Below are 24435 nucleotides of genomic sequence, written 5' to 3'. Positions count from 1 at the left end.
TTCCTGCAACTCCCAGCAAGTGGTATTCAAAGGCATGCCATTATAAAGGCACAGAGATAGTCATGCTTTCTCTTATAGGCCACCTCTTTCTGTGATGCTTGTAGGGTGATTTTGGGTCACCATTGGCTAAGGGGTTGGGCAGTTTCTGCAGCCTTTAAAACCTGTTACAAACCTTTATCCTTTATCCTCAGCTCAAATCAAGGAGGGGGAACTCAGTTGCAACCCAAAAATTAAAAATCTCCCTTGCTTTCAATTGCTGCCACTATGTTCTCTTACCGATAATGAACTTCCGGGGTCCCTTAAAGTGAGCGTTGGGCTGTAAAGGCCAAAGCCTATTTTTCTATAAGAGTCCTGACCCACAGTAAACCCACTGGTTACTGGTGAAGTGGAACAAATAGCAATCTGCAGAAAGCGCTATTGACGTTCGTTCCGATTCCGCAGTAAACAGTGGGTTTTCCTGGGGAAAGCAGAGGGACAAAAGGAAAACCCCATTGGAGCCATGCCTAGAAATCGCAGGACAAATGGAAATGGGAATGAGTCGGAAGGATCCTGTTCCCTGTGTCCTGTTGGGTTCTCATTGCAAGGGACCAAGTGCTGGGAGAAAGATCAGAGACCTTCCTCCACTCATCTCTGCTTGGGTCAAAATCTCACACTCTCCAATGGATCCACAGGGCAATTACAACCAAAAATAGGAGAAGATGAACACCATCAAGCCACTGGCCAGAATGAGGACGAAAGATAGAATTGGCTCAAGTGTTCTGCAACCTCTTCAGGTTCCTTCTCCATTGCCCCCCGCCACAACTCCCATCTGCTCTGGAAAAGAAACAGCCCCGATGGCTGGCCACTTGAGATTACAAAAAACGCCAGGTCCATTAGTGTTTGGCAAAGTGCTCTCTGATTTCCTCCTGCTCCTAACTGGATGGGAGGAGGAAGCAGGAATGGGAGAGAGAAGATGGTATACCGGTACTTGTCACATACAGAGCCTGCCCAAACATTTCGGAAGAGTGAGGCAACTGCTAGGGATGAAAGAATTGGTCCATTCCAATTCTCTTAGGTTCCCATCTTTTCCTATCTTAAATTCAATTCTCCACATTTCTGCAGCAATTTGCAGATATATATATATATATATTAATTCTCATGAAGTGTCATCAGCACTATCCACACATTTCTGCTCACATGCAGATATTTTAGGGTTGCCATATTTAAAAAAGTGAATATCTAGACACACACACACACAAAGTTTTTGGCCAGAGTTGTTGGTTTTTAGTTTTGTCCAAGGTTGTTGAGCTTTTATTTACAATATATGTTTTAAAAGGAAGTTTTTGAAGTTTTTTTTGCCATGATGTCCAGATTTTCCCAGACATTTAAGTGATTTCCATCCAGACGTATGTCAACCCTAACATATTTGTATGCGGTCCTGACTAATGTACATATTATTGCAAGAAATTCCCCCCATATAATGCATTTTTGTATGTTGGCTTCACTAATAGATGCATTTTATGTACACATCACCCTTGCACACATACATACACATAAACCAAGAGAGAGAAGATGAAAACCTTGGTTGGTTGGAGACCTGCATTGCAGAATTCAGAGACGTGCAATGTTTTAAGGATAGCTGTGTTTTGGTTCTCATGTTGCTTTCGAAAATGTGCATCTCACCCTTCTTCCAAGGAAAGGAAGGATGGATGAATGGGCTTGTGGTATGATGGCTAGATCTGTCTGTTTCCATTCTGTGTTGGTTCCACATGTGTTCACTCATAGGTTTTCCATCTGTCAGCACAAAATTCTTCTTCCAAGTTACTACTAAGGATCAAGCAGGAAATCTGTCTGCTCTTTCAGATTTGCCAGTGCTATGTTGTCTCTTGCTCTCTTCCTTTACGAACCCTGACTGCTTCCATATATAATTCACTCGCAGTCACGCTGCATCGTGAGACTTGAAGTCTTCATACAGGGTATGCAAGGATGAAGGAAGTTGCCTTGGGATTCAGATCAAACCTAAATGCCACAGCTGAATTCATACACACCTTAGTGTTGTCCAGGTGACTCAGCGACATGTTTTCTTAAGTATGGTGCATCCACCAGGGATTGGAAATTACAGGGTCCCCCCCCCCTCTTTCTGGCTTATTTTGCTGCTGCTGTTGTTAAAAGCCACTCTTTGTCTGCTTCATCACAGACCCCAAAGGCCCAGGCCCCTTTGTCTAACAGGTGGTCAATGCAGCACGTATGGTTTAAGTAATGGTTTTGCAAAAGGGTCTCCTAAAAGCAGAACGGCAGCCATACAATGAGGCCATTAGAGGTGAGCGATACCCAGTGAAGTGCCCATTTAGAATGGCTTTGGTGTCCCTGGGCCTGCCAAAGCACCCAGCCACGAGCCTGCAAATCATTCAGCTGCCCCAGAAGCAGGGGATGCATTTGGTACCGAGTCACGAGTCATGCTGAATTCATCTGGGAAGGACAAAAATAAAAATAAAAAAATAAACCCGGACATTGGTGGCATAGAAAGTTATGAGCTTTCTGCAAGAAGTTACAGGATACGAACTGGTTGGAAAGGAAGCTGTGAGGCTGCCATGGAAGTTTTTGCAGGCATGAACGAGATTGGAAATGGGTTTGCGTGTGACACCCCCAATAGAATTGTGAGCACAAATCATCATAAATGTGCTGTAAGGAGAACATCCGAGTAGTCCCTATTTTCTTGGGACAGTCCTGGATTTATGGAAGCCATCTCAGTTTCTGATTGGATCCCGGAAATGCCCCAAGGGATTCTCATACAATGGAGTTAATGTTGAAGACACACTTTATCTTCCCTGAATCTCCCATCATCGTGATGATCATCGTTATTTGTTAAATTTGTATATCTCCCTATACTCGCAGATCTCGGGGCGGTTACCTAAAATCACAATATAAAATCACAAAAAACATTCAGCTCCATTGGACGTCCTGAAGGTTTTAGTGTTATGAGAGGGGGGGGACACTTTTCTCTATATTTTTTCTCCAGGCTGTGCATAATTGTATAAGCTTCTGTTGCTTCTTATTCACCTTTTCCCTGAATTAAAAAGCCCCCAACACTGCAGCCTCTCCTCGTGGAGGGTTCGCGACACCCCCTCGATGATTTAATTTGCCCTTTTCTGAACCCAACCATCGTAGCTCATTCCCCAATGGGTATGTCAGCCAGCCAGCCAGCCTGTCTCTGGTCGCAGGGCTGACCTTTCAATCACGGAGCTCCGCATCCTGGAGAGGACAGCAGAAAGAGAAGGCAGAGCGGACTTCTGCAAGGGACTTTCTTATTTGTCAAAGCCTGACTCCTGGTGGGCAAACAAAGGCATGACTTCAGCTTTTCAATTCGTTAGGCTTCCCCAACCTGTTTGAACCCTCCAGATATCTTAACATAAGAAGAGCCCTGCAGGATGAGGCAAATGGATCGTCTAGTCCAACATCCTGTTCTCACAGTGGCCGACCAGATGCCTGTGGGAAACCAGCAAGCAGGACCCAAACAGAAGAGCCCTTCGTCCCCTCCAGTGATTTCCAGCAACTGGAAATTATTGCCTCCAACTGTGCTGGCAAAGCATAGCCATTGCAGTTAGTATTTATAAAACGTGCTTTAATATCTTCTTGTATTGCTGTTTTATCAGTTGTAGGGGTGTTTTTGTTGTTCTTGTTTATATAGCATACTGTTTGCTTTTTAGACTGTACAGCCAGGTGCTCCAACATTTCTCCGAAGAAAACAGGGACGTCCTAGAAGATCAAACCTCTCCATTCTTAAGAAAATCAGCCCTGAGTGCTCACTGGAAGGACAGATCCTGAAGCTGAGGCTCCAAGACTTTGGCCACCTCATGAGAAGAGAAGACTCCCTGGAAAAGACCCTGATGTTGGGAAAGATGGAGGGCACAAGGAGAAGGGGACGACAGAGGACGAGATGGTTGGACAGTGTTCTCGAAGCTACCAGCATGAGTTTGACCAAACTGCGGGAGGCAGTGGAAGACAGAAGTGCCTGGCGTGCTCTGGTCCATGGGGTCACGAAGAGTCGGACACGATTAAACAACAATAACAACATTCAATCATCATCCTCCTCCTCCTCGTCATCATCTGGCTGGAAACCCAGCTAGATGGGCGGGGTATAAATGTTGTTGTTGTTAATGCCCTGCCTATCTGACTGGGTTGCATCAGCCATGAAGGGTGGCTTCCAACATATATGAAAACATAACAAAACATGAAAGAACCTTCCCTATACAGGGCTGCCTTCCAATGTCTTCTAAATATTGTCTGGTTACTTATCTCCTTGGCTCAGGGGTTGCCTAACTTCATACTCTCCAAACATTTCTCTGCTGAAAATTGGGGCATCCTAAGGAAAAGCAGGACACTCTAGGTTGTTTTGTTTGCTTTTTGATTTTTAAATCCTGTGTAAAAGCTGGTGGTTACCATTTGCAGGTTAACACCGTTTTTTAGGGGGCCCGTGGTTTCTGATGCTGGCGAACTGCAACGAGGGTACCGGTGTCAGGTCTGAAAGCATAGGCTGTCTCTGTCCCCTTCCAAACATTTGCCAAAGCAATAAGATCACATTTCAAAGACAAGAAAATAGGTAGCTGTCTCCCTTGCATTAATGTCGGGAACAACAATAGCAGCTGCCGTTGCAAAGCCTTCCTGTTTGGGGACATCGAAGGTGTTTCTGGTTTCAGTGGAAATAGCAAGTGGTTTGATATTTTTTTCAAAAAAGAAGAAGAAAGCTCATAATGTTTATTATTTTTCTGGGCTTGCTTGCATCTTGCCGTCGTGTGATTTCAGACTCGCCCGTGCCCTGCTTTGAACTGCGTGATAATGAAAAGCAGGACACACCCGCAGCTCACACGTTGGAGCTCTTCCTATGATGCGCACCCTGGCTCTGATCCAGCTCTTCTAATGCCTGCAGAGACGTAAAAGATTGCGCTGTGTTAAAGTCACTTGGCAGTAAACTTGTTCCACTGATGAAACGTGCTTTGAACCAGCGGGAAATGGTGGCGCAAGAGAACGAGCGAGCGGGTTGCTGGTAACTGTTGCAAATGTTGCGCTGGATTCCTCAAAGCTGTGCAACGCTTTAAGAACTCATCCTTGCGCTAGCGGACAGAGGATACAGTGGTGCCCCGCAAGACGAATGCCTCGCAAGACGGAAAACTTGCTAGACGAAAGAGTTTTCCGTTTTGGAGGTGCTTCGCAAAACGAATTTCCTATGGGCTTGCTTCGCAAGACGACAATGTCTTGTGAGTTCCTGCTGGTTTTTTCCCCTCCCCCCTTTTTCTAAGCCGCTAAACCGCTTATCAGCTGATCCGATCAGCAGATAAGCCGCTAAAAGCTGCTAAAAGCGCTAATCCGTCAATGGGCTTGCTTCGCAAGACGAAAAAACCGCTAGACGAAGAGAATCACAGAACGGATTCTTTTCGTCTTGCGAGGCACCACTGTATTGGACGCAGCTCAGTGCCTGCTTAAGAACATTAAGAAGAGCCTGCCGGAGCCCACCTGGTCCAGAATCCTGTTCTCACAATGGCCAACCAGATGCCTGTTGGAAACCTTCAAGCAGGACCCCAGCACAAGAGCTTTCTCCCCTTCTGTGGCTTCCAGAAACTGGGACTCAGAAGCATTTCTGCCTCTTGACAGTGGACACAGAGCATAGCTGTTGTGGCTGGTAGCCACTGACAAGCCTTCTCCTCCACAAATTTGCCCAAACAGGGTTGGGGATGGGGGACCTGCAGGAACTGCGAGGGCCGGGTGGGTTTGGGTGAGGGACGGAGGGAGAGGGTGGAGGGTCTGGCAGGAGTAGGGGGTGGGCAAGGTTGGCAAGCAACAGGAGTTGGCATGAGCAGGGGTCACAGCACCTCGACTTGGGAAGCAGCTGCCTTGAAATCTAATATGTGGTGCCTCTGGAGCAAGTTATTATAATAAGGAGCGTTATAGATAGGATGGAATGCTGAGAAACTAAGATTCTTTGCTTTTCTCTTCCCAGTAAAATTCACAGAATCGGAATTATTCTTTTCAGGGCACCATCCTGCATTATAAATCTCAGATGAAGGCTTGGGAAAACTTGGGGAGTGATGGTAGATCGCTCCTATTCCATCCAAATAGCTGTAGAGACTGCATTGCGCAGTAAAGTCATAGAGTTGGAGGGAAAGTATCCCTGGTCCATTCTTGTTGACGGAATGAATAAACCCTTGGCAAGCAGTTGGTTCATTCCCCCCCCCCCCAAGTTCTCTAGGGTAGTATCTTTCTTTTCTTTTTAGAGGAGAAGGGTTAAGCAATCCTTTTGGAGGTTTTTCTCGAGAAACTTTAGGAAAGCCAAGTATTAAGAGAGCATGCCCACAGACCTCCATGCCAGTGGCCCCTCCCCTACTCAAGCAAATTATCCTTGTGAGAAGGGTGGGGAAAGACAACTGGAAATACAGTCGTACCTTGGAAGTGACTGTTCCGGTTTGCAAACTGTTTTTGGAAGCCAAATGTCTGACGGGGCTTCCGCAGCTTCTGATTGGCTGCAAGAAGCTGTGCTTTGGTTTCCGAACATTTTGGAAGTTGAACGGACTTCCAGAACGGATTTTGTTTGACTTCCAAGGTACGACTGTATCAGGAAAGTCTCCTGCAAACAAGAGGTTGTAGAGGCTTTATCCTGGACTTGAAAGCAGGCTTTGGCAACTTGGCGCCCTTGTGAGGTTTTGGACTACAACTTCCCATCAGCCCCTGCAAAGCACAGTTGTGCTGCACTAAAAGGATTCGGGAGGAGTCAGAACATTTATGCAGCCCAGGTAAGTTGAAATTTTCCCCAATTATAATACTAGTGTTTCTGAATTTCATTCAGACCAGTGGGCGTGGCGTGGCACAACAATGAACATCATCCCCCACCCTTTCTGCACATGCCTGCTTCCGTTAAAATGGCAGGAAATAACTGTATACCAGGATTATTGCCCCAAAGTTTGTTACTTTCCTCCTGTGATTTTCTAGGTTAAGGAGGTTGCAAATGGCCTTTCCCCCCTGGAATCAAGTAACACAGAAATGAGTGCTTTAAGATGCACTGTACTGCGTTAGTTTTCTGGGAGCAGCTTCTACGTGGTGTGACAGCTCAAATAGAGTGGAAATTATCGCTTAAGGAAACATGGGGGAAATGGAATAAACTGCTGTGTGAACGCAGCCCTGGTCTACTATGATATGCTGGAACAAGGCCAATGTTTCACGACTGTGGAGTCATAGAATAGTAATGTTGGAAGGGACCACGCGTGTCATCTAATTGAACCTGCTGTGATGCAGGGATCTTTTGCCCAATGTGGGACTCCAACCCACAGCCCTGAGATTAAGAGTCTTGTGCTCTACTAACTGAGCTATCCTATCGCCTTGCCCTTTCCCCCCCAAAAAAGAGCACAGTTAACTCAAGATGGGCCGACGAGCAGCCTGTTGAGTCACCAGCACGTAAATAGAGCGGCAAAACCCACACGAGTTTCAGTAATTCAATAATTTATTCATCTAAAAAAGTGTGTAAAAGTATATAGCTCTCATCCACAAGGTATATATGAATGACATTTAAAATGGAGGTCTTTATTATTATTGTTTCTTCTTTTTATCAAAGTCTTTTTTTTTTAGTGTATTGTACCAGCGATATACTGTAAGATTTAAAATGAACTTCACGTAGTTCTTTTTTTTTCTCGTTTTGTTTTGTTTTTGTTTCAAATTGTTGGCTATTTATAAAAGAGGCTCACTGCAAAAATGCTCAAGGGGGAAAAAAAGCTCAGAACTCCCCTCCCCTTCCCGCCCCAAGAAATGTACAGCTTTTACATTTAAAAAAGGTTCTGAAATATACATACAAGCATGCTGGACACCCCCTGCACACCCCTTGGTTGCCTCCACCCACCCACCCTAACCCACGTCGCTCAAACTGTTATAATTCCAATTTCTGCATGATTTCCAAAATTAGAAATTAAAAAAAATAAAATAACTTCTTCACTCTGTAGGAAATCCAGGGCTTGTACATTTCAGATTAATTCAGTAAAAAACTCACAAGTAAAATAATGCATATTTTAAAGGGAAATATTATACAGATTTTCACACTGAAGTACATAAGATTTTTTTCTTTTTAAAATCTATTGCCATTCATTTATTTTGCACAAAAATGTATAAATATGTTACCAGCTTCTATTAACTTAAAAAAAATTAAATAAAAACACCACCAGATGAAAACTACTTCTCGCTACCCCTCCATCCCCTTATTTGTGGGGTAGTGGGGGGGAGGCATTTTAATTTTTGCATTAGAACTGGATCTCTGGGGAAGGAAAGAACCCCCTAGGTAAAAACAGCCCATTAAAAAGAAAAAAGGTAAAAGTAAATCCATCTCTAATTCAAAGTTCAGGTGAATTTTGGGAACAAAGAATCCCAAAAATGGTAAAAGATAACTTTACATAGTTTTCCTCACCAAGGTTTTTTTTTTGTATACAAGTTTACAATCTTCATCTTTTAATGCTCTTCAAAAGGCCTTGAGAATTTTCCTTTCTGATTAAGAAAAAATAGTAATGCAATATTTTTTTTAAAATCAATTTTACACTGTATACATTAGATACAAATGGTTTTGATATATCTGATTTTCCCCCTCCTGTACATTGCAAAGGTCCCCCCTGCCCTGCCCTGCCCCTAGAGCAGAGAATAAAAGCGATCCATTTACAGGGTCTTCCTCTGACCGATCCCTTCACCCATCACGCATGGGATTATTATTATTATTTTTAATAATAAATTTTGTTTTTAAACCTTACACCATCATTTCAAGAAAAATATTCTTTAAAGTCATAGAAATTTTAATTAATTATTATTATTATTTTCTTCTCCTTTTTTTTTTTTTAACCAGAACAAGACGGACTTTTGGAAGAACTTCAAAAATTGTATTCTCTCTAAGGACGATGGTCAGCAACCTGGACCACGTCCCCACAATACTTGATTCCTCTTCTTTAAAGCAGCCCAGGCCTGCCCACAGTGCAAAGAGAAACATTAGAAATGGGATCTTTTAACAGCATAGACTTCTCAAATCCTAGAATTAAGGAGTCATAAAAATAATATGATTTGCTTTAAACTTTTTTTTTTTAAATGGCAAACATTTTAACTAAACCGATTCATTTTTTTTCCACCTCAGTGGTCTTTCATTTTCAAGTACTAATTTAATGATACAACTTTTAAAAATTATTTCTTTGAAATAATATTTTTCTTCCTATAGACAAATACACCAGATTTGAAACTGATAAGAGTGTAAACAATCTATGTATATGTGTGTGTCTGTGTGTATATGCACATATATATCACACATACATACATAACACACACGAATATATGACAGATGAGTCTCTCCCAGTTTATAGGTGACTTGAGCTTCGGGAATAATTTCCACATCCATCAGACTCCTCTCTTAATCAGTATTTCTCCCTTCAATTTGCCTCGACGCTAAAGTGTTTTATTGCCTCCCACTGGTCTGTTGTCCTGCATTGCGTTATTGTTCACGTGACTTTATTTAAACCTCGCTAGAGTTCCTTAACCAAAAAAAGTCCACCAAAGATAGTAATAATAATAATAATAAAAATAGTGACTCCTAAAGTTCTTCCTCGAATGCTCTTCCTAACTTGGGTTTTTTTTTGGATTTCCTCCATGGTTTTTACCCCATTTCTCAGTCAGAAGAATGCGAGGTATGTCGATAAATACTTCTTGGCAGAGCAGAGCTGGCTCAACTACTGTACCTGGTCCTCTATAATTTAACAGCCCCCATTAATAAATTAAAAAACAAACAAAACTCGAAGAGAGCATCTCCAAGACCGTTCGCATCTACATGGACAGGTAACAAATGCATGCATTCAACCCAATCCACTCAGACAGGAATTGCAGGTAGACAGAAATCCCACTATTTTTCTTTTGAAAAGACTACAAGAACTGGTTCTTCATTGCAGCCACGTTCATCCGGCGGTTTTTCAAGGAACAATGTTAAAAGAGTTTTGGGCCACCCAAACTGGTCACGACAACATTTCACTCGGAAAGGAGGGCACTTGTCTCTTAGGCAAAGAGATCCGTGCGCAACAAAACAGAAAATAACAAAAAAGGAAATAACAAAACGGAAGGACACTGTCTTCTGTGGTCCGTTGTTCCATTAACGTCCCGCCACTGCGTTTAACACTGCCCTTGAGGTTGCGGTACATCTCACTGTCTGGTATGCTTGGCAGAAGTCCTGATGTGGCCCACCAGGCACACTCCACAAACACTGGAGAAGCCTCCTGTTATTATTCCTGGAAGAAACAAGGCGCTGCTTGGGCCCCAGAGGCTGGGGTCCGACAAGGAGAAGGGCTGCTCCGACCCTCGCGAGCCACGGCCCGTCTTTCTCAGGTTGAAGGGGAAGGTCATCCAGGCGCTTCCGGGTGATTAGAGGATGTTCATGATGGCATTGTATAGCTGTGTGAGCACCACAAAGTGGACAGGAAGGCAGGAGCTGCGGTCCTGAGTTGCGGGGTTGCAAGTGAGCCACGACAGTGCATTGTACTGCTCCAGCACAAACCTGCAGGAGAGGAGAAGGGAAAGAAAAGGGATGGTGGTCAGGACAAGGGGCTCCTTCTGTACCACAACCTGCACTTCCCGAGGCTTCTACCTTTAGGGCCTGCTCAGTAGTGGCACCCTTCCTGTGGAACACCCTCCCATCAGGCGTCAAGGAAATAAACAACTATCGGACTTTTAGATAGTTTGGGGAAGTTTTTAATGTTTGATGTTTTGTTGTGTTTCTAATATTCTGTTGGGAGCTGCCCAGAGTGGTTGGGGAAACCCAGCCAGATGGGTGGGGTATATTATTATTATTATTATTATTATTATTATTATTATTATTATTATTATCTGATATATCAATTACCTGCCCTTCACTAGCAGGTCCCAGGGCAGGTTATGACAATCAAAACACAGTATTAAAAACTCTTTAATACACAGAAATAAGGTGCTGCAGGCAGAGGGCCTTCTCGGTAGTGGCACCCACCCTGTGGAATACCCTCCCATCAAATGTCAAGGAAATGAACAACGATCTGACTTTTAGAAGACATCTGAAGGCAGCCCTGTACAGAAAAGCTTTTTGATGTCTAATGTTTTATTATTTTTTATATATGTTGGAAGCCCCACAGAGTGGCTGGGGCAACACAGTCAGATGGACGGGGTACAAATAATACAATATTATTATTATTATTATTATTATTATTATTATTATTATTATTATTTAAGATGGAGATAGTAGCCAGGTTTCTGCAACATGCAATGAGGATTTGTGAATGTTATACAACATTAACTTAAGTGTTAGGTGCAGATTTTACTGAGTGATTTTATTGTACTGAACCATATTGGAATCTTGTATAAATGCCAATAAAGGTTTGAGAATTGAACTGAAAAAAGTATACATCGCAAGAGGGTAAGTATGCCTTCTGCATTTGACAAGAGCTGTGTTGCAAAGGTGCCAGGCACACCTCTGTGAAGAGAGAATTCTGCAGCCTAGGGGCTCCCACAAAGAATGCTTTATCCCAAGGCAGCCTCCCCAGACGTCGGAGGGAGGTGGGACTACCAAGGGCACCCTGCCTGCTGATCTTAACACCTGGGGGAGGTCTGTAAGGAAGGAGGTTTCTCTTTCCTACTGCTCAATATTTTGAGATCAGCTTGCGGTTCCATTTTTGAAAGACAGAATATTGAGAAGCATAGCCCTGCCTAAAGGGCAGGGTGAAATGTAGCTTCTTTCTCCAAGACACAACTGTATATGGCAAGGCTCTAAGAGGAGATTGTGAGTACCTTCCCCTGGCCACCAAAAAATACAATAGACACTAGCTTTAATAAATAAATGACCTTATCTCTAAGACAGGCATAGGCAAACTTGGCCCTCCAGATGTTTGGGGACTACAACTCCCATCATCCCTGACCACTCGTCCTGTTAGCTAGGGATGATGGGAGTTGTAGTCCCCAAACATCTGGAGGGCTGAGTTTGCCTATGCCTGCCCTAAAATCTTCAAAGTTTCAAGCTTTTCCTATCAAGGATGTTGTCAAATGCTAATGACGATTCCTCACCACTCTCTGGCTCAACCTTCCTGGCAGCTAGGCTGGAAATTCCTGCAACAGTGGAGGCTGGCTGGTGAATGGGGTGTTGCCCCGCAAACCTCAATCTGCCCTTTGCTAGCTCTCCAAATATCTGCCTTCTTCCTTACAGCCAGTCTAGTGGTGGGCCTGACAGGTTGCAGCGCCTTAGCGAGGCCGTGTAGGATGCAGCAGGGATGAGGATGGGGCAGAATCAGCTCTGCTTTTCATTGGATCTGCCCACCGTTGGTCTCCCTGCTTTCCATCCCACTAGTCCTGTTGTGCACCAGCCCCCATTGCCCTGCAACGATAGGCCAACGGAAAGGAGGGCTGTTTGCACATGCCCCTCCCATAAAGGTCTGCAGAACGAGCCAACAGACATCTTTCAAAGCAGATGACCAAAGATCAAAGGGCTGGTCAAAGGCCAGCACTTATTTCCGGGGCTTGAAAAGACACAAAACTCAGTTACCTCAGAACATCAGACGTGGTTTTAGAGTCCAAGGGGTGGGGAACCCTCTGGGAGTTCCGTGCAGGGAGGAGTTCATCCGTGTGAGCGACAGAGATGTGGTGATGCAACGATGCCTGTTTGGGGGGAAAGACAGGTGTCACCACACAGGGCTGCTGCAGTTTCCTTCCAGGTTCATAACCACCACCTGATGACGAGGGAGCAGCTACTCTAAGGTGACCAAAGGGCTTGGGCTAGCGGGGTTGTAATCTACAGAGCGGTTCTGCTCTCTCCTCCATCCCCTTGAACCACAACCTTCTCAAAACATGCCCAAAAGATGCCCATGACAAATACTGGCCAAAGACATTTCCTTCAACTTGGTGGGGGGGGGGGAAGCTGGCCAAAGAGTTCCTTCAGCCAGAGATCAAGACTGGTTCTTGCCTCTTATGGGGAGGGTGGAGCTATGGAAATTCTGCAAATATGAAAAGGGGGGGTGAATGCAAGGAAGGTGCCCTGGGGAACCCCTAACAAAGCAATTTTGGCCCTCGCTGCCCAACCACATCACATCAGAATCTGTTTTTGCTGACCAAAGCAGGAACTGCTGCTATCACCATGTTCTGCAAGCCCACATGCATTTCAGTGAGGTGCTTAGTTTGCAGCTGATCTAGGTAAGTGTCCTCCCGCCCCACCCTGGCCAAGCACCTCACAGGAAGGCAAGAGGAACCCTTGACAGCTTTGGTCCCAGTTTTAACAATACCACCAAGTTGAATTATGAACAGCATTCATGAATCTGGTCCAGGGTGGGCATTGGGGTAGGAGAGATGGGAAGAAAGCCTGTGAACATTGAAATGAGGTTTCTGGCCATCCAAGAGGGCTTGGACTAGGGAGACAGGCATTTGAATCCATGCTTATCCATGAAACTTGGACTAAGTCTCAGAACGAGGCTCCTTTCTCAGTGCCAGTAAGTGGGGATGCTAGGGATTGAGCCAGGGAACTGAAGTGGAGCATACAACCCAGTTACAATTCCCTGCCCTTGAGGTAAGGTAAAGGGACCCCTGACCATTAGGTCCAGTACCAGCCGACTCTGGGGTTATGGGGCTCATCTCGCTTTATTGGCCAAGGGAGCCGGCATACAGCTTCCAGGTCATGTGGCCAGCCTGGCTAAGCCGCTTCTGGCGAACCAGAGCAGCGCACGGAAACGCCGTTTACCTTCCCACTGTACCTATTTATCTACTTGCACTTTGACGTGCTTTCGAACTGGTAGGTTGGCAGGAGCAGGGACCAAGCAACAGGAGTTCACCCCGTCACAGAGATTCGAACCGCCAATCTTTGGCAAGTCCTAGGCTCTGTGGTTTAACCCACAGCGTTACCCGTGTCCCGTCCGCTTGAGGTACATTCTTACAAAAGAGCAAGACGTGCTGGCTAAGATAAGATGGATGTGGTCATGCCAAAGACGGTAACGCAACATTCCCCTGAGTGCATTTCTCTACAGCACATACAAGGCGCTTACAAAGGTGGGTCTAAGAACTTATCTATGACCAAGAGTAAAAGAGCTCTACTCAGGTTACAGATGCCATGAGAAGCAATGACATTCTTTTCAAAAAATGTCCAACAAACCTTCAAAAAGAGGGGACACTGATTCTGGGCCTGTGGACAGGATGACCAGAACCACTGAGGGAGGTTCTCAGCTTTGGCAGTAGAGACGAAGTACCCCAGAGCAAGAGGCTGCTGCTTCAGTTCTTCAGGTGCCTCCCGGGAGAGGAGACGTTCTCCTTGGCTCTGGAGAAACGAGAAGGGGGATAGGGGGAGGAAATGCAAAATTAGGCATGGAGAAGACAATGGGTACTTAGCTTCGGTTGGTACAGGAGGCTTATTAAAGGGAGGTGGCAAATTTGACTGCCAGTCTTGTCCTCCCCTCAAATCATGCAAATGTTGTACCTTTTCTCATTTAATATTTTACTGATCCTGTTAAGAAGGGCAAGCATAAGAAACAGAGAGAAAACAAAGAATCAAAAATGTAAATGATAAGGTGGCGCAGGCTGGAAGGACAAAAGTACAGTGGTGCCCCACAAGACGAATGCCTCGCAAGACGGAAAACCCGCTAGACGAAAGGGTTTTCCGTTTTGGAGGTGCTTCGCAAAACGAATTTCCTATGGGCTTGCTTCGCAAGATGACAATGTCTTGCGAGTTCCTGCTGGGTTTTTTTCCTCCCCCCCCCTTTTCCTAAGCCGCTAAGCCGCTTATCAGCTGATCCGATCAGCAGATAAGCCGCTAAAAGCCACTAATAGCGCTAATCCGCTAATCCGTCAATGGGCTTGCTTCGCAAGAGGAAAAAACCGCTAGACGAAGAGAATCACAGAACGGATTCTTTTCGTCTTGCGAGGCACCACTGTACAAAGATGCAGTGCAGGTCCAATAATAAAGTATAATAATAAAGTATTGACTAATAAATAACAAGGATATGTATAAATAGAATTATTTTCCACCTGTGAGTTCCATCACTACTGAGAACAAAGGTTCTATATACAGTGGTGTCCCGCAAGACGAAATTAATTCGTTCCGCAAGTTTTGCCGTCTAGCGAATTTTTCGTCTTGCGAATCACGAAATCCCATAGGAATGCATTGAAAATCAATTAATGCGTTCCTATGGTCAAAAAAAGTCCAAACAAAGCCAAATTTGGTACAACAACAGTTTATTAACTGCTCTTTAAAGTCACACATACTGTAAAGAGCAGTTCAAAAATTGAAGGGAAAATAAATTAACTTTATAAACAAAACATGTCTTTGTTTTTAGACAAAGGAAACAAAGTCGCGAGACGTTTTCGTCTTGCGAAGGAAGCCCATAGGTGAAATTCGTCTTGCGAGGCAAATCGAAAATGGAAAAACCTTTCGTCTAGCGAGTTTTTTGTCTTGCGAGGCATTCGTCTTGCGAGGTACCACTGTATATATTTGCATATATTGGTGACACAGATAGACCACATGCCCAATATTTGTATAAGAAAGAAAATCATGCCGTACAGCCGAGTAACAGTAATTTGAGTTCTGCCCATTCAGATACTTTTAGTTTATGAGATCTTTTCAAGGAAGGCAATTTGCCAAACCCTAGAATACCAGGCAAATGGTATGTCTTGTTTCAACATACATTTGTATTCCACTGGGCTTCTCTTTGCTTTCTGAGCATGACAATTTCCGATCAACATTTGTGTTGATCAGTTGGGTTGAAATATGGACGGATGCAGGAGCTAACAACTTCCATCAAATCAATCAACGTTCAATGCAAAACTGGTCTACAAGTCACACTGTTCATATGGGTTACTTCCAGTATCATGTGGAATATGCTGCTATATGTATTGCATATCACACAGTGTATTGATGGCAGAATTTGTGCATTCATTCTGGTAATTAAAGGCACTTAGATCAAACTGTGGCGAGATGGATGATTGTCTTAGCTTACATTTCAATGGTATAGTGCAGTTATTCTCAAACTTTCTTTCCCAGAGACCATCTGAAATTGCTAAGGGTCTTGGCAGAGCACTTAATGATTTTTCTGCCAGTTGTAGCACTTGTAAGGTGCTGTGCTAGAGATGTCAACAACTTTGGCTGAACCTCCCCCAAAAAGCTCAACAACTTTGATGAAGCTTCCCCTCCAAAAGCCCAACAACTGTGGTCAATCCAATGGATAGATCATTGCCCGTTGTTTTTTATATAGTGGGAGTAGATCGCAGTCTCTTGGAAGTTGGATGTGCCTGCTATATGGTTTTTAAATGTACGTTTGCAGACATATCGCAGGCCACCTGGATGAGGCTTACAGACCATGGTTTGGGGATCTCTGACTAGATGGCAAGCAACTTCTGGCGATTTAACTTACAAGGACAACAGGAAGACCAACCAAGATTATGGAAGGAGAAGAAGGCATATGGCTGAGATGGAAAGGTGATCTTGCTTTATCTTTCTTTTCAAAGAGCTACAAATCCATCCTTTGATGGATAAAAAGAGAGGCTGCAATTTGGTAATTGGGAAGAGTAACACATGAGATTTGGTTAGTGGAAATGGGGAGGGGGGCATTCCTCCACTAAATATTTTCCAGGCCTATTTGCTTGGTATTAGGAGGATTTGTTCATATCTACATGCACACTTGTGCAATCCTTCAAACATACATGAGCAAAACATCTTAGTAGCTAACAAAACAATTCATTGTTTTTGCTGCATGCAAATGAACAAGAAATTGTTGACAAGAAACAAGAAATGAACACCAGAAATTGTTACGATTAAAAAAATTTCCTTAGGAAAACCTCTAGCACCAACAAAAGTAGTCAACTTCTCAACTCCATTAGCAGATCGTAGAAGATGATTGTAATGTTCTTGGTAAGCACACAAAACAAAACAAAGCAAAGCAAAGCAAAACACAGCCTAGCCCTTAGTCATGACAGAAGGCCTTCTTAGACAATCATCAAGAAGGAAAAACCTATATTGCCTTAAAAACAGGTTGGGCTCCAAACTCCGTGGAACTGTTCAAGATTTTAAATTTGTAGTGTTTTATAATGTTTTCAGTTATAAAATACAAATATGCACCCCCATCCCTCCTCCAGAAAACAATAAAGTTGTGGTACATTTTTACAGTAACTGCAGGTGATTTGAGAGACAGCTTGACCACCACAACATCCTCAAAAGGACCCACTTAACAGGTCCCTGCTAAAGTTGAAATTACTTTATTCATCAAGCTGGCCCTCAAAGTGACCAGTTTGTCCACCCAGAATGACTCAGAGTTCCCCTGGCTGAAAATTCAACAGCAGGACATGGAAGCAGCACTCGCTTGCAAACCGCAGCAATTAATTACAAGGTCCACGGACGAAAGGGTGCCCTCCCTTGACCTGGGGGGGAAATGATCACACGCTGCTGCTTTTGTACGAGCAAAAATTACACCTCAATTACCAGGCTCGTGTTAATGGTTAAGCTAGTTGCTCCAAAAGGCATTCGCCTACAAGGGGCCTCGCTGGGTTACCAAACTCCCTGATCGCTCATCTCATTATGGGAGGAATCTGAGGCTGTGCAGGATCGTCACGCCGTGTTGCGAACAATCTGCAAAAATGGCTACGACTTGGTAGAAATTACTGAACAACCTGTTTGCTTGAAGACTGCAGGGGTTGGGTGCAGAATGGGAAGGCTGCAAGGGGTCAGAGGTGGTGAGGTACAGAACGGATAGCAAGGCTACACTTTCAAGCAGGAGTGAGGACCCTCTTTCATACAGAGGGCCACCTTCTCTTCTGGGGAACTTTCTGGGGGCCGCATGCCAGAGCTAGTCAGGGCAGAGGGGAAAGTGAGTGGAGCAATGGATGCAATTTGACCTTTGTACCATAGGCTAGTTTTACAAGCACTTGGGCATCCCTTTCTATCCTCTATCCAGGGAAGCAAGAGGCATTATCAAAGTTCAAGCCAGACAAAAATACCCAAGGAGGATGTGAAGGGTGTGGGTTGGGAAGAGTCCCGATAGTTAGGTAACAGAGGCATCTCTGCTTTTAAGAACCAAAAAAGTACCCTATGGACAGGTGTGCATGTTGCAATATATTTAGGTTAACCCAGAGAGCAGGAACTTGAAGATGTCAGTGGGGGGGGGGCACACGAATACAATATAAAAACTAGGCCAGCAGCCTATTTCTATCATTCAGTGCCACACTTAGTTAACAACAGGATTCTGGAAAATTTGCATCTGCCACACCAAAGGAAATCCACACAGTAGCTGCTTTTAGGGGCCACTGGAGATCTCACCACTTCCGCACCTGCCACTGGAGTAAATGCGTAACCCCCGGGATGCAAAAACAAAGCCATTTCACTTTGAGTGAAAAGAAGAAGAAAACAGATGTTTGCCTTAGTGGAGTTGCGAAACTCACAGATGTGCTATTAATCAGGAAAGCAGCATCAGAACCTTTCTATTGACTTTATTGTCCCCATTATCCTTCATTTATTGAAAGTGAAGATGAAGGGAAATGTTCTCTTTTGAAGAGAAAACACTTTACAGGTTCTGCCGCTGCCACCACCATCTCCTTAAAAATGCACAGCCTGCAGGTTGCAGGAGCATTCCAAGCAAAGGATGATAGGCATACATAATAACCCCCGTGAAGTGCCTCGTGCCACAGAGGCTGCAAGTGGGAGGAACTTTGCTAAACACTTCAACTTATACGCTAAGCTTTCCAGAGTTAGAACCTTCCTTTCTGAAATTAACAAAATTAATTTACATTTTAAATAAGCTTTGATGCTGGAGCCAGCTTCTTAAAAGCCACTTTAAGGAGAACTAACTGCTGAACTACAAGCACCCTGGGCTAAGAAAACAAAATCTGCATAAAAATCCCAGCACCTGGAGAGTGTGCGTTCCGATGGGTGGTTTTATTGCTAGCAGGAAAGGAGGAGGGTGGGGGTGGGGGGAAAGCCTCTTTTCTTGCAGAAACCCTTCTGTGGAAACTTAAATCTAGCCCGTTTCCAAAACTGAATCTTTAAATGTGATTCCTTGAAGCCAAGGGCACCTCAGCACAGTTTGCAAAAAGAACCAAATGTATTCGATTGTCATGCTTGCTTCTTGCAACATGGCAAAACATTCTCCCCCAGAGAAATCCTAGCTGCTCTAAAGCAGGACCCCAGGGAACTTCTGAATGTGGCCTCCGAGGCCTCTTTATCTGGCCCTCAGGACTCTACTGAGGCCACACCCATCACGGGCTGTGCTTCATATTCCCCCTTGAGTGCTTTTGCCTGGCTGGGATGTATCCTTGAGCGGCAATGATGTCTCTTGCTTGTATGGGTGGAGGCTGGATACTGTTGGGACAGGCAGGTGAATGAGTGCAGAAGCCCTTAAATTTTTGCATGGCTGGAATATAGCCTTACTGGACAAAGGTAAGAGTCACTCCCCTAGCTCCCCTTGCATGTGGACCCCAGGACGTTCCCCACCCCCGCTCTAAAGTAAGCACTTTGTGACTGAACTGAAAGGGAGGGGAGACAAGAGCCCAAACCCATAATGGATTTGGAGCACTACCTACTGAGCGGGTATAGTGCGGAAATCAAAAGGAACTTACCCGGCTATGCTGGAAGGATGGTCCTATTCCAATCCCAGAAGGAGAGCCAGGGGAAGGGACTGGTGAGGAGTTGGGAGACGAGTGGAGATTCCCAGTCATTAGAATCCCAATGTCGTTATCCATGTCATCCGGGAATGGAAGGACAAACATGTCATCTCAAAGAGGAAGGAAGAGTGAAAGAAGAGATTAGTCATGTTGCCTTGTGGGATACAGAATGACTTGGGAAATGGCAGCACTTGCACAGAGAAATGGCAACTGTTAACATTTGCCTTTGAAAATCCCCTGTGTTGCAAAACAGGACACTCTAAACATCAATATTTTTATACCGTTTCAAAATTCATAAACAGAATACATATAATATGTGCATGGAGTTGCAAATTTTAGTGACCATTTTAGTGATCATTGAAAGTGACTTACCACTCCTACCATTTCTGTTTATGGAACATTTATTTGATTCATATTAATTTGTGACTCCATGCACATATTATATGTCACCTGTTCATGAATTTTGAAACAGTGTGATGCTATAAAAATATTGTCAGTATATTATTAGCCGACGTGTTGCTTGTGATTGTTGTTTAGAACATTTGCCTTTGGACAGGTGTCCCTTCCATCAGGACAGTAGCCAGGACTCAGTTTTCAACAGGGCACGTGCTAATTGGGCAGCTGCTCATCAGTGGCTCAAAGCCTTGCAACCTTTCGCGTTAAGGGACCAGGGCTGAGAACCGTCTCCCTCTCCCCTACTGTCGCTCTCAGTACAGGACAGCAGAATTTCTTTAACGTGGATATTCATTTCTTTACTACATTTATATCACACAGTAAAGGAGCTCAATACAGTGTTACATGGTGACGCCTCACTTCATTCTAAAAACAGACCTGCGAGGCATATTAGGCTGAGAAAGGGTTGGATCCAAGGGAGTCATCCTGTTCATGCAAGAACTTCCACTTATGCAATGTGACTTCCCCTCCCTCTCCAACCCCTAAGTCTGTTTTTCCCCCCTACGTCGCCTCATGTGCTTGTTATGCACCACACATGAAAATTCAGGTTGTTCCATTTCTTAATGCACTCTCCAGGAAGTCCCTGCTGAAAGTGAAGTAAGTGGCAGTAAATTCTTGCTCAGTAACTATTCCAAAAATATTTTCAAACACAGATCTCTCGTTTGTGAAGGAGATCTAAATGTTTGGTGAATGGTTTTCCCCTTTCCAAGGGCACTGGGTTGGCTGGTTGTGTGTGTCAAAAAAAAAAAAAAAAGAATACCACTTTTGACTTACTACAAATGAAAGTATATGATGTTGATTTGCGGCAGAGAGAGAAAGACCAAGAGATGGGGGTGGGCAGGAGCCTTTTGGCTCCTCTCTTCATCCACACCTTCTCTGAAGCATTTCTCCCCCCCCCCAAACAAATCTTTCACTCTTCCTTCTCCTCCTCCTCTTCCAAAGACAGCAGTCGTAAGTGATTTTTAACTTGGCTTATTAAAACTTGCTTCCTATAAACGTGTGCGCTACAAACCAAAAAGCCATTGCCATGCTCTCGAAAGCCTCCAAGGCACAAACAAGAGGGTTAATGGCTTCAGAGGCTTTAATTATTAAACATAGAACAAGGAGTTGAGAAAATTAAATCTTAACACCATTTTGGAAAATGCTAGCCTTTAGACATGGCTCCAATTAGCACACGAAACCCCAAAGGCTAGGTTAATGCAGGTTAAATATTTGGAAGCCCTGTGCTCAGGCGGAATTTGGGGGCCATAATAGGATAGTGGCACTGGAGGGTAGGTGTCCCCCATGAGGCCCACTAAATTCCATCAGCAGATCAAAGCCAGGCCTTTGCATTAAAAAAACAAAAACCAATCACTGAAGGGCCCCCTTCATACTGCAACTTGCATCCATTTTTAAGGCCTCTTCTCTCTCTAGTTGAAAAGTATTAACAGTCTCCTTATTTTCCTACAGAAAATTGCTGAAGAGTTGTTTTACTGATTATGTGTTTGCCACCGTGGATTTCTTCAAGAGGAGGGGCAGGATATAAACTGATTTTTTAAAATAAATAAAAAACCACTCTTCCACTCAGAAGCAGCTTTTACAAATATAACCTTAATAATTCAAATCATTTTTATTTATTTCATTTATAGAACACCTTTATCTTCCACATTGTTCTCCTTCTCCCTGTTTCATTTTAAGAAATATGTATAGGAACAAATAGCCAAGCTTCTGCAAAAGGATGAACCATTTTGGGAAATGAGCTTCTGGGTTCTGTGTAGTTTATCCATGTATCTCTGCTGGTCTTTCATTATTTGCCTCTCTCCAGAATATCCCTCCCTGTCACATGATTCCAGACCCTCTAGAAACCTACGAATCAGGCGCAGTGCAAGCATGCAGATTGATCAGCTTGATGCTAATCACAGAACAACAGGGCAAATCATACATCCACAAAAAATATTTGCCGCATATGGTTATAGGGCAAGAAAACAACCGGCCCTTACAAAATCCTCACTAGCCACAGCAATGCCAATCCATACCACACAGTCTTTGCAATTAGCCAAAGCTATTAAAGAAAGAAGCTTGGCTTCTTTTCACTATGCGCAGCTTGCAAATATTGGCCAATTTGGCTTCCTAAACAAGAGCACGTGGCTAAGTAGTCAGTTGAACAGAAAAAGAAGAAACAATTTTTCTCAATGAACAAGAAGCTCCCATTGTTTGTCTTCATGCTTCTGGTATAAAAGCAGCAGCGCTTGCCAATGACTGTTAGAGAAAGAATGTTTTGATCAACATTATAGGGCAATTCCCTACACGCTGCCCAGCAGCTGACTTACCATTATTGGGGCTGAATCCATCCTCATTTGGATAGTTTGCTGGAGCGACTTGGATGGTTGCAGAGGTTGGAAACACCAAGATGTGTGTACAAGAGGCATCCTGTGGCGTATTCAGCTGGGACGACTGCAAGTTAAGAGCAGTGCTGCGGCCAAACACAGACCCCATCGTGACAGCATCTGTCAAGAGAAGCAGAGTAGGTTTGTCAGGCCTCAGAATGGCCAAGGCACCATCAAAAAGAGAGTGTGCAAGTGTGTGAAATTAAGACTATCAAAAGAAGCAACAGGAACAAATGGACTCAAACCAGCATAGCCCAATCAGAACACAGCTGCTTGCCTATGGTTTGATCCTCAGACCAAATGGTGGGGCTCTTCCTCCTCCCTCTCATACACTAATCCTTTCTACAATTCTTTGTACAAGCAAACCAGGGTTTGCAGTTGCATCTGAATCACCCATCTCCAGTTCACATTTATCCTCCCCAAACCTGAAATGGAAACAATGGGTTGAACTGGATTTGCAACCCAAGTTCAAAGCAAAGCTTGCTGATATGAACATAACTGGAAACTATGGCTCAGCCAAACAAGGAAGTTAGTGAAGGAACTGAAATGTGAACGGAGAACCAAACGGTCAAACCATGGTTTCCCCATTGCATTCAAATCAGCCTTTTTCTCTAACTCAGTATATCCATGCAATAAGGAAGACAAAGGTTTTAATTATATGCCCCTGGGGGAAGGCTTTCCAGGAACAGGGAATGTTTAAAAATCAAAATATAAAGGGAAGGTGCCCACATTGTTTTAGGCTGCTACTTTTATTTTATAAAAGATACTGTTGAAAAGTAACAAGAATGCATAGAACTGTGGTTTAGAGACACAAGCAGCATTGTGCTCATGTCCTGCTTGTGAGACTCCCACTTCAGCATCTGGTTGGTCACAATGAGAACATGGGCCTTTGGCGTGATTGAGCAGCAAGGCTCTTACATTCTTAAGCACATCCTCTCCCCATTAATTGGAGGCTGAACCTCTAAAGCAAAGAACCTCTGGGACTTGTGGAAGGTTCCTGCACAATTTAGAACACTTAACGTGCTTGTCCCTGCTCTCCCCTACATGATGTTACCCGAGTAGGAGATTATAATGACTAGAAGCCTATATGCAGTGGGGAATGGGGCTCTTATGGTTCTCCTCTCCTTCCTCTAGGTCCAATGGACATCCAAGTGTTAGCTACAATGCTTGCCTGAAGCTTATGCATGTGGAGCCCAATCTATGTGGACCAAATCAGTGTGATGCTTTCATGGGTCATTCAAGGGGAAGCAATTTGTGCGGATTGGGCTCTGACAAAAAGTTGCACCCAGCACCCAGGATCCAGCAAAGATGGGCAGTTGCACTGCTTCAACACATGTAAATTTTACTCTCATCTGAACACAATATTCATCAGTCAGATTGAAAAGGAGATCAATGTATTTTATATTTGAGGGTTGTGAAATGAGGGAAATGTCATCTCCTCCTGCCGCTTCGTCATACTACATCTTTTCACAGTGCTAAATACATGGGCACAGTACTTCAACATATGCCAATGTAGATATATCATTTTGAAAACAAATCCAGCCCCCACCCAAAATAGTGGAAATGGATGAGATGTTAAGTGAAGATAAACACATTAAGCACAACATCAGACTCTAGTGTGGCTTATTACCTGGCATCACCACAAATGACCCCTGGGGCTCCATGGCAACCAAACAGGCACTGAGAATTGAGGGGGAGTCTGCAGAAGAGATCCCACACATCCGACACACCTCCTTCAACTGCTTGCTGATTGTCTGCAGCGAACACTCTCCAAGCAGGATGCTCCAGTCTGGAAAAGGGAGAGCAAGGGAGAAAATGCCACTGGAGTCTCTCAGAGGATCTTCTCACACTCAAAAGAGCCCCAACAGTACTCAACCCAGTACTTAAAGGGGAAACTTGCCCACTTGACTGCAACACGGTTACACACCCCTGTCTGCACAGCTCTGCATCCACACACTGGTTCCCTCAGCATCATTCTCTGCTTCATAGTTCTTAAGAG

General features: G+C 44.1%; 1 protein-coding gene across 1 annotated transcript in view; it reads right to left on the bottom strand.

Annotated features, from left to right (window-relative positions):
- Positions 1-7450: 7450 nt before the first annotated feature.
- The window catches only part of MED13L (mediator complex subunit 13L), a 175947-nt gene continuing 158962 nt past the window's right edge, over positions 7451-24435 (bottom strand). Inside the window, exons 26-31 of the mRNA XM_082202873.1 lie at positions 24067-24225; positions 22380-22556; positions 19573-19727; positions 14129-14290; positions 12536-12648; positions 7451-10528 (exon numbers count right to left, since the gene is read on the bottom strand). Of these exons, the coding sequence (XP_082058999.1) occupies positions 10396-10528; positions 12536-12648; positions 14129-14290; positions 19573-19727; positions 22380-22556; positions 24067-24225 (899 nt within the window). The 3' untranslated portion in view covers positions 7451-10395. The remainder of the gene's footprint in view (positions 10529-12535; positions 12649-14128; positions 14291-19572; positions 19728-22379; positions 22557-24066; positions 24226-24435) is intronic.

Source organism: Podarcis vaucheri (genome assembly GCF_965113315.1).
Source record: "Podarcis vaucheri genome assembly, chromosome: 16".
Classification (NCBI taxonomy): domain Eukaryota; kingdom Metazoa; phylum Chordata; class Lepidosauria; order Squamata; family Lacertidae; genus Podarcis; species Podarcis vaucheri.
Note: the sequence above shows the minus strand (reverse complement) of the source record. Positions and strands in the feature narration are given on the sequence as shown.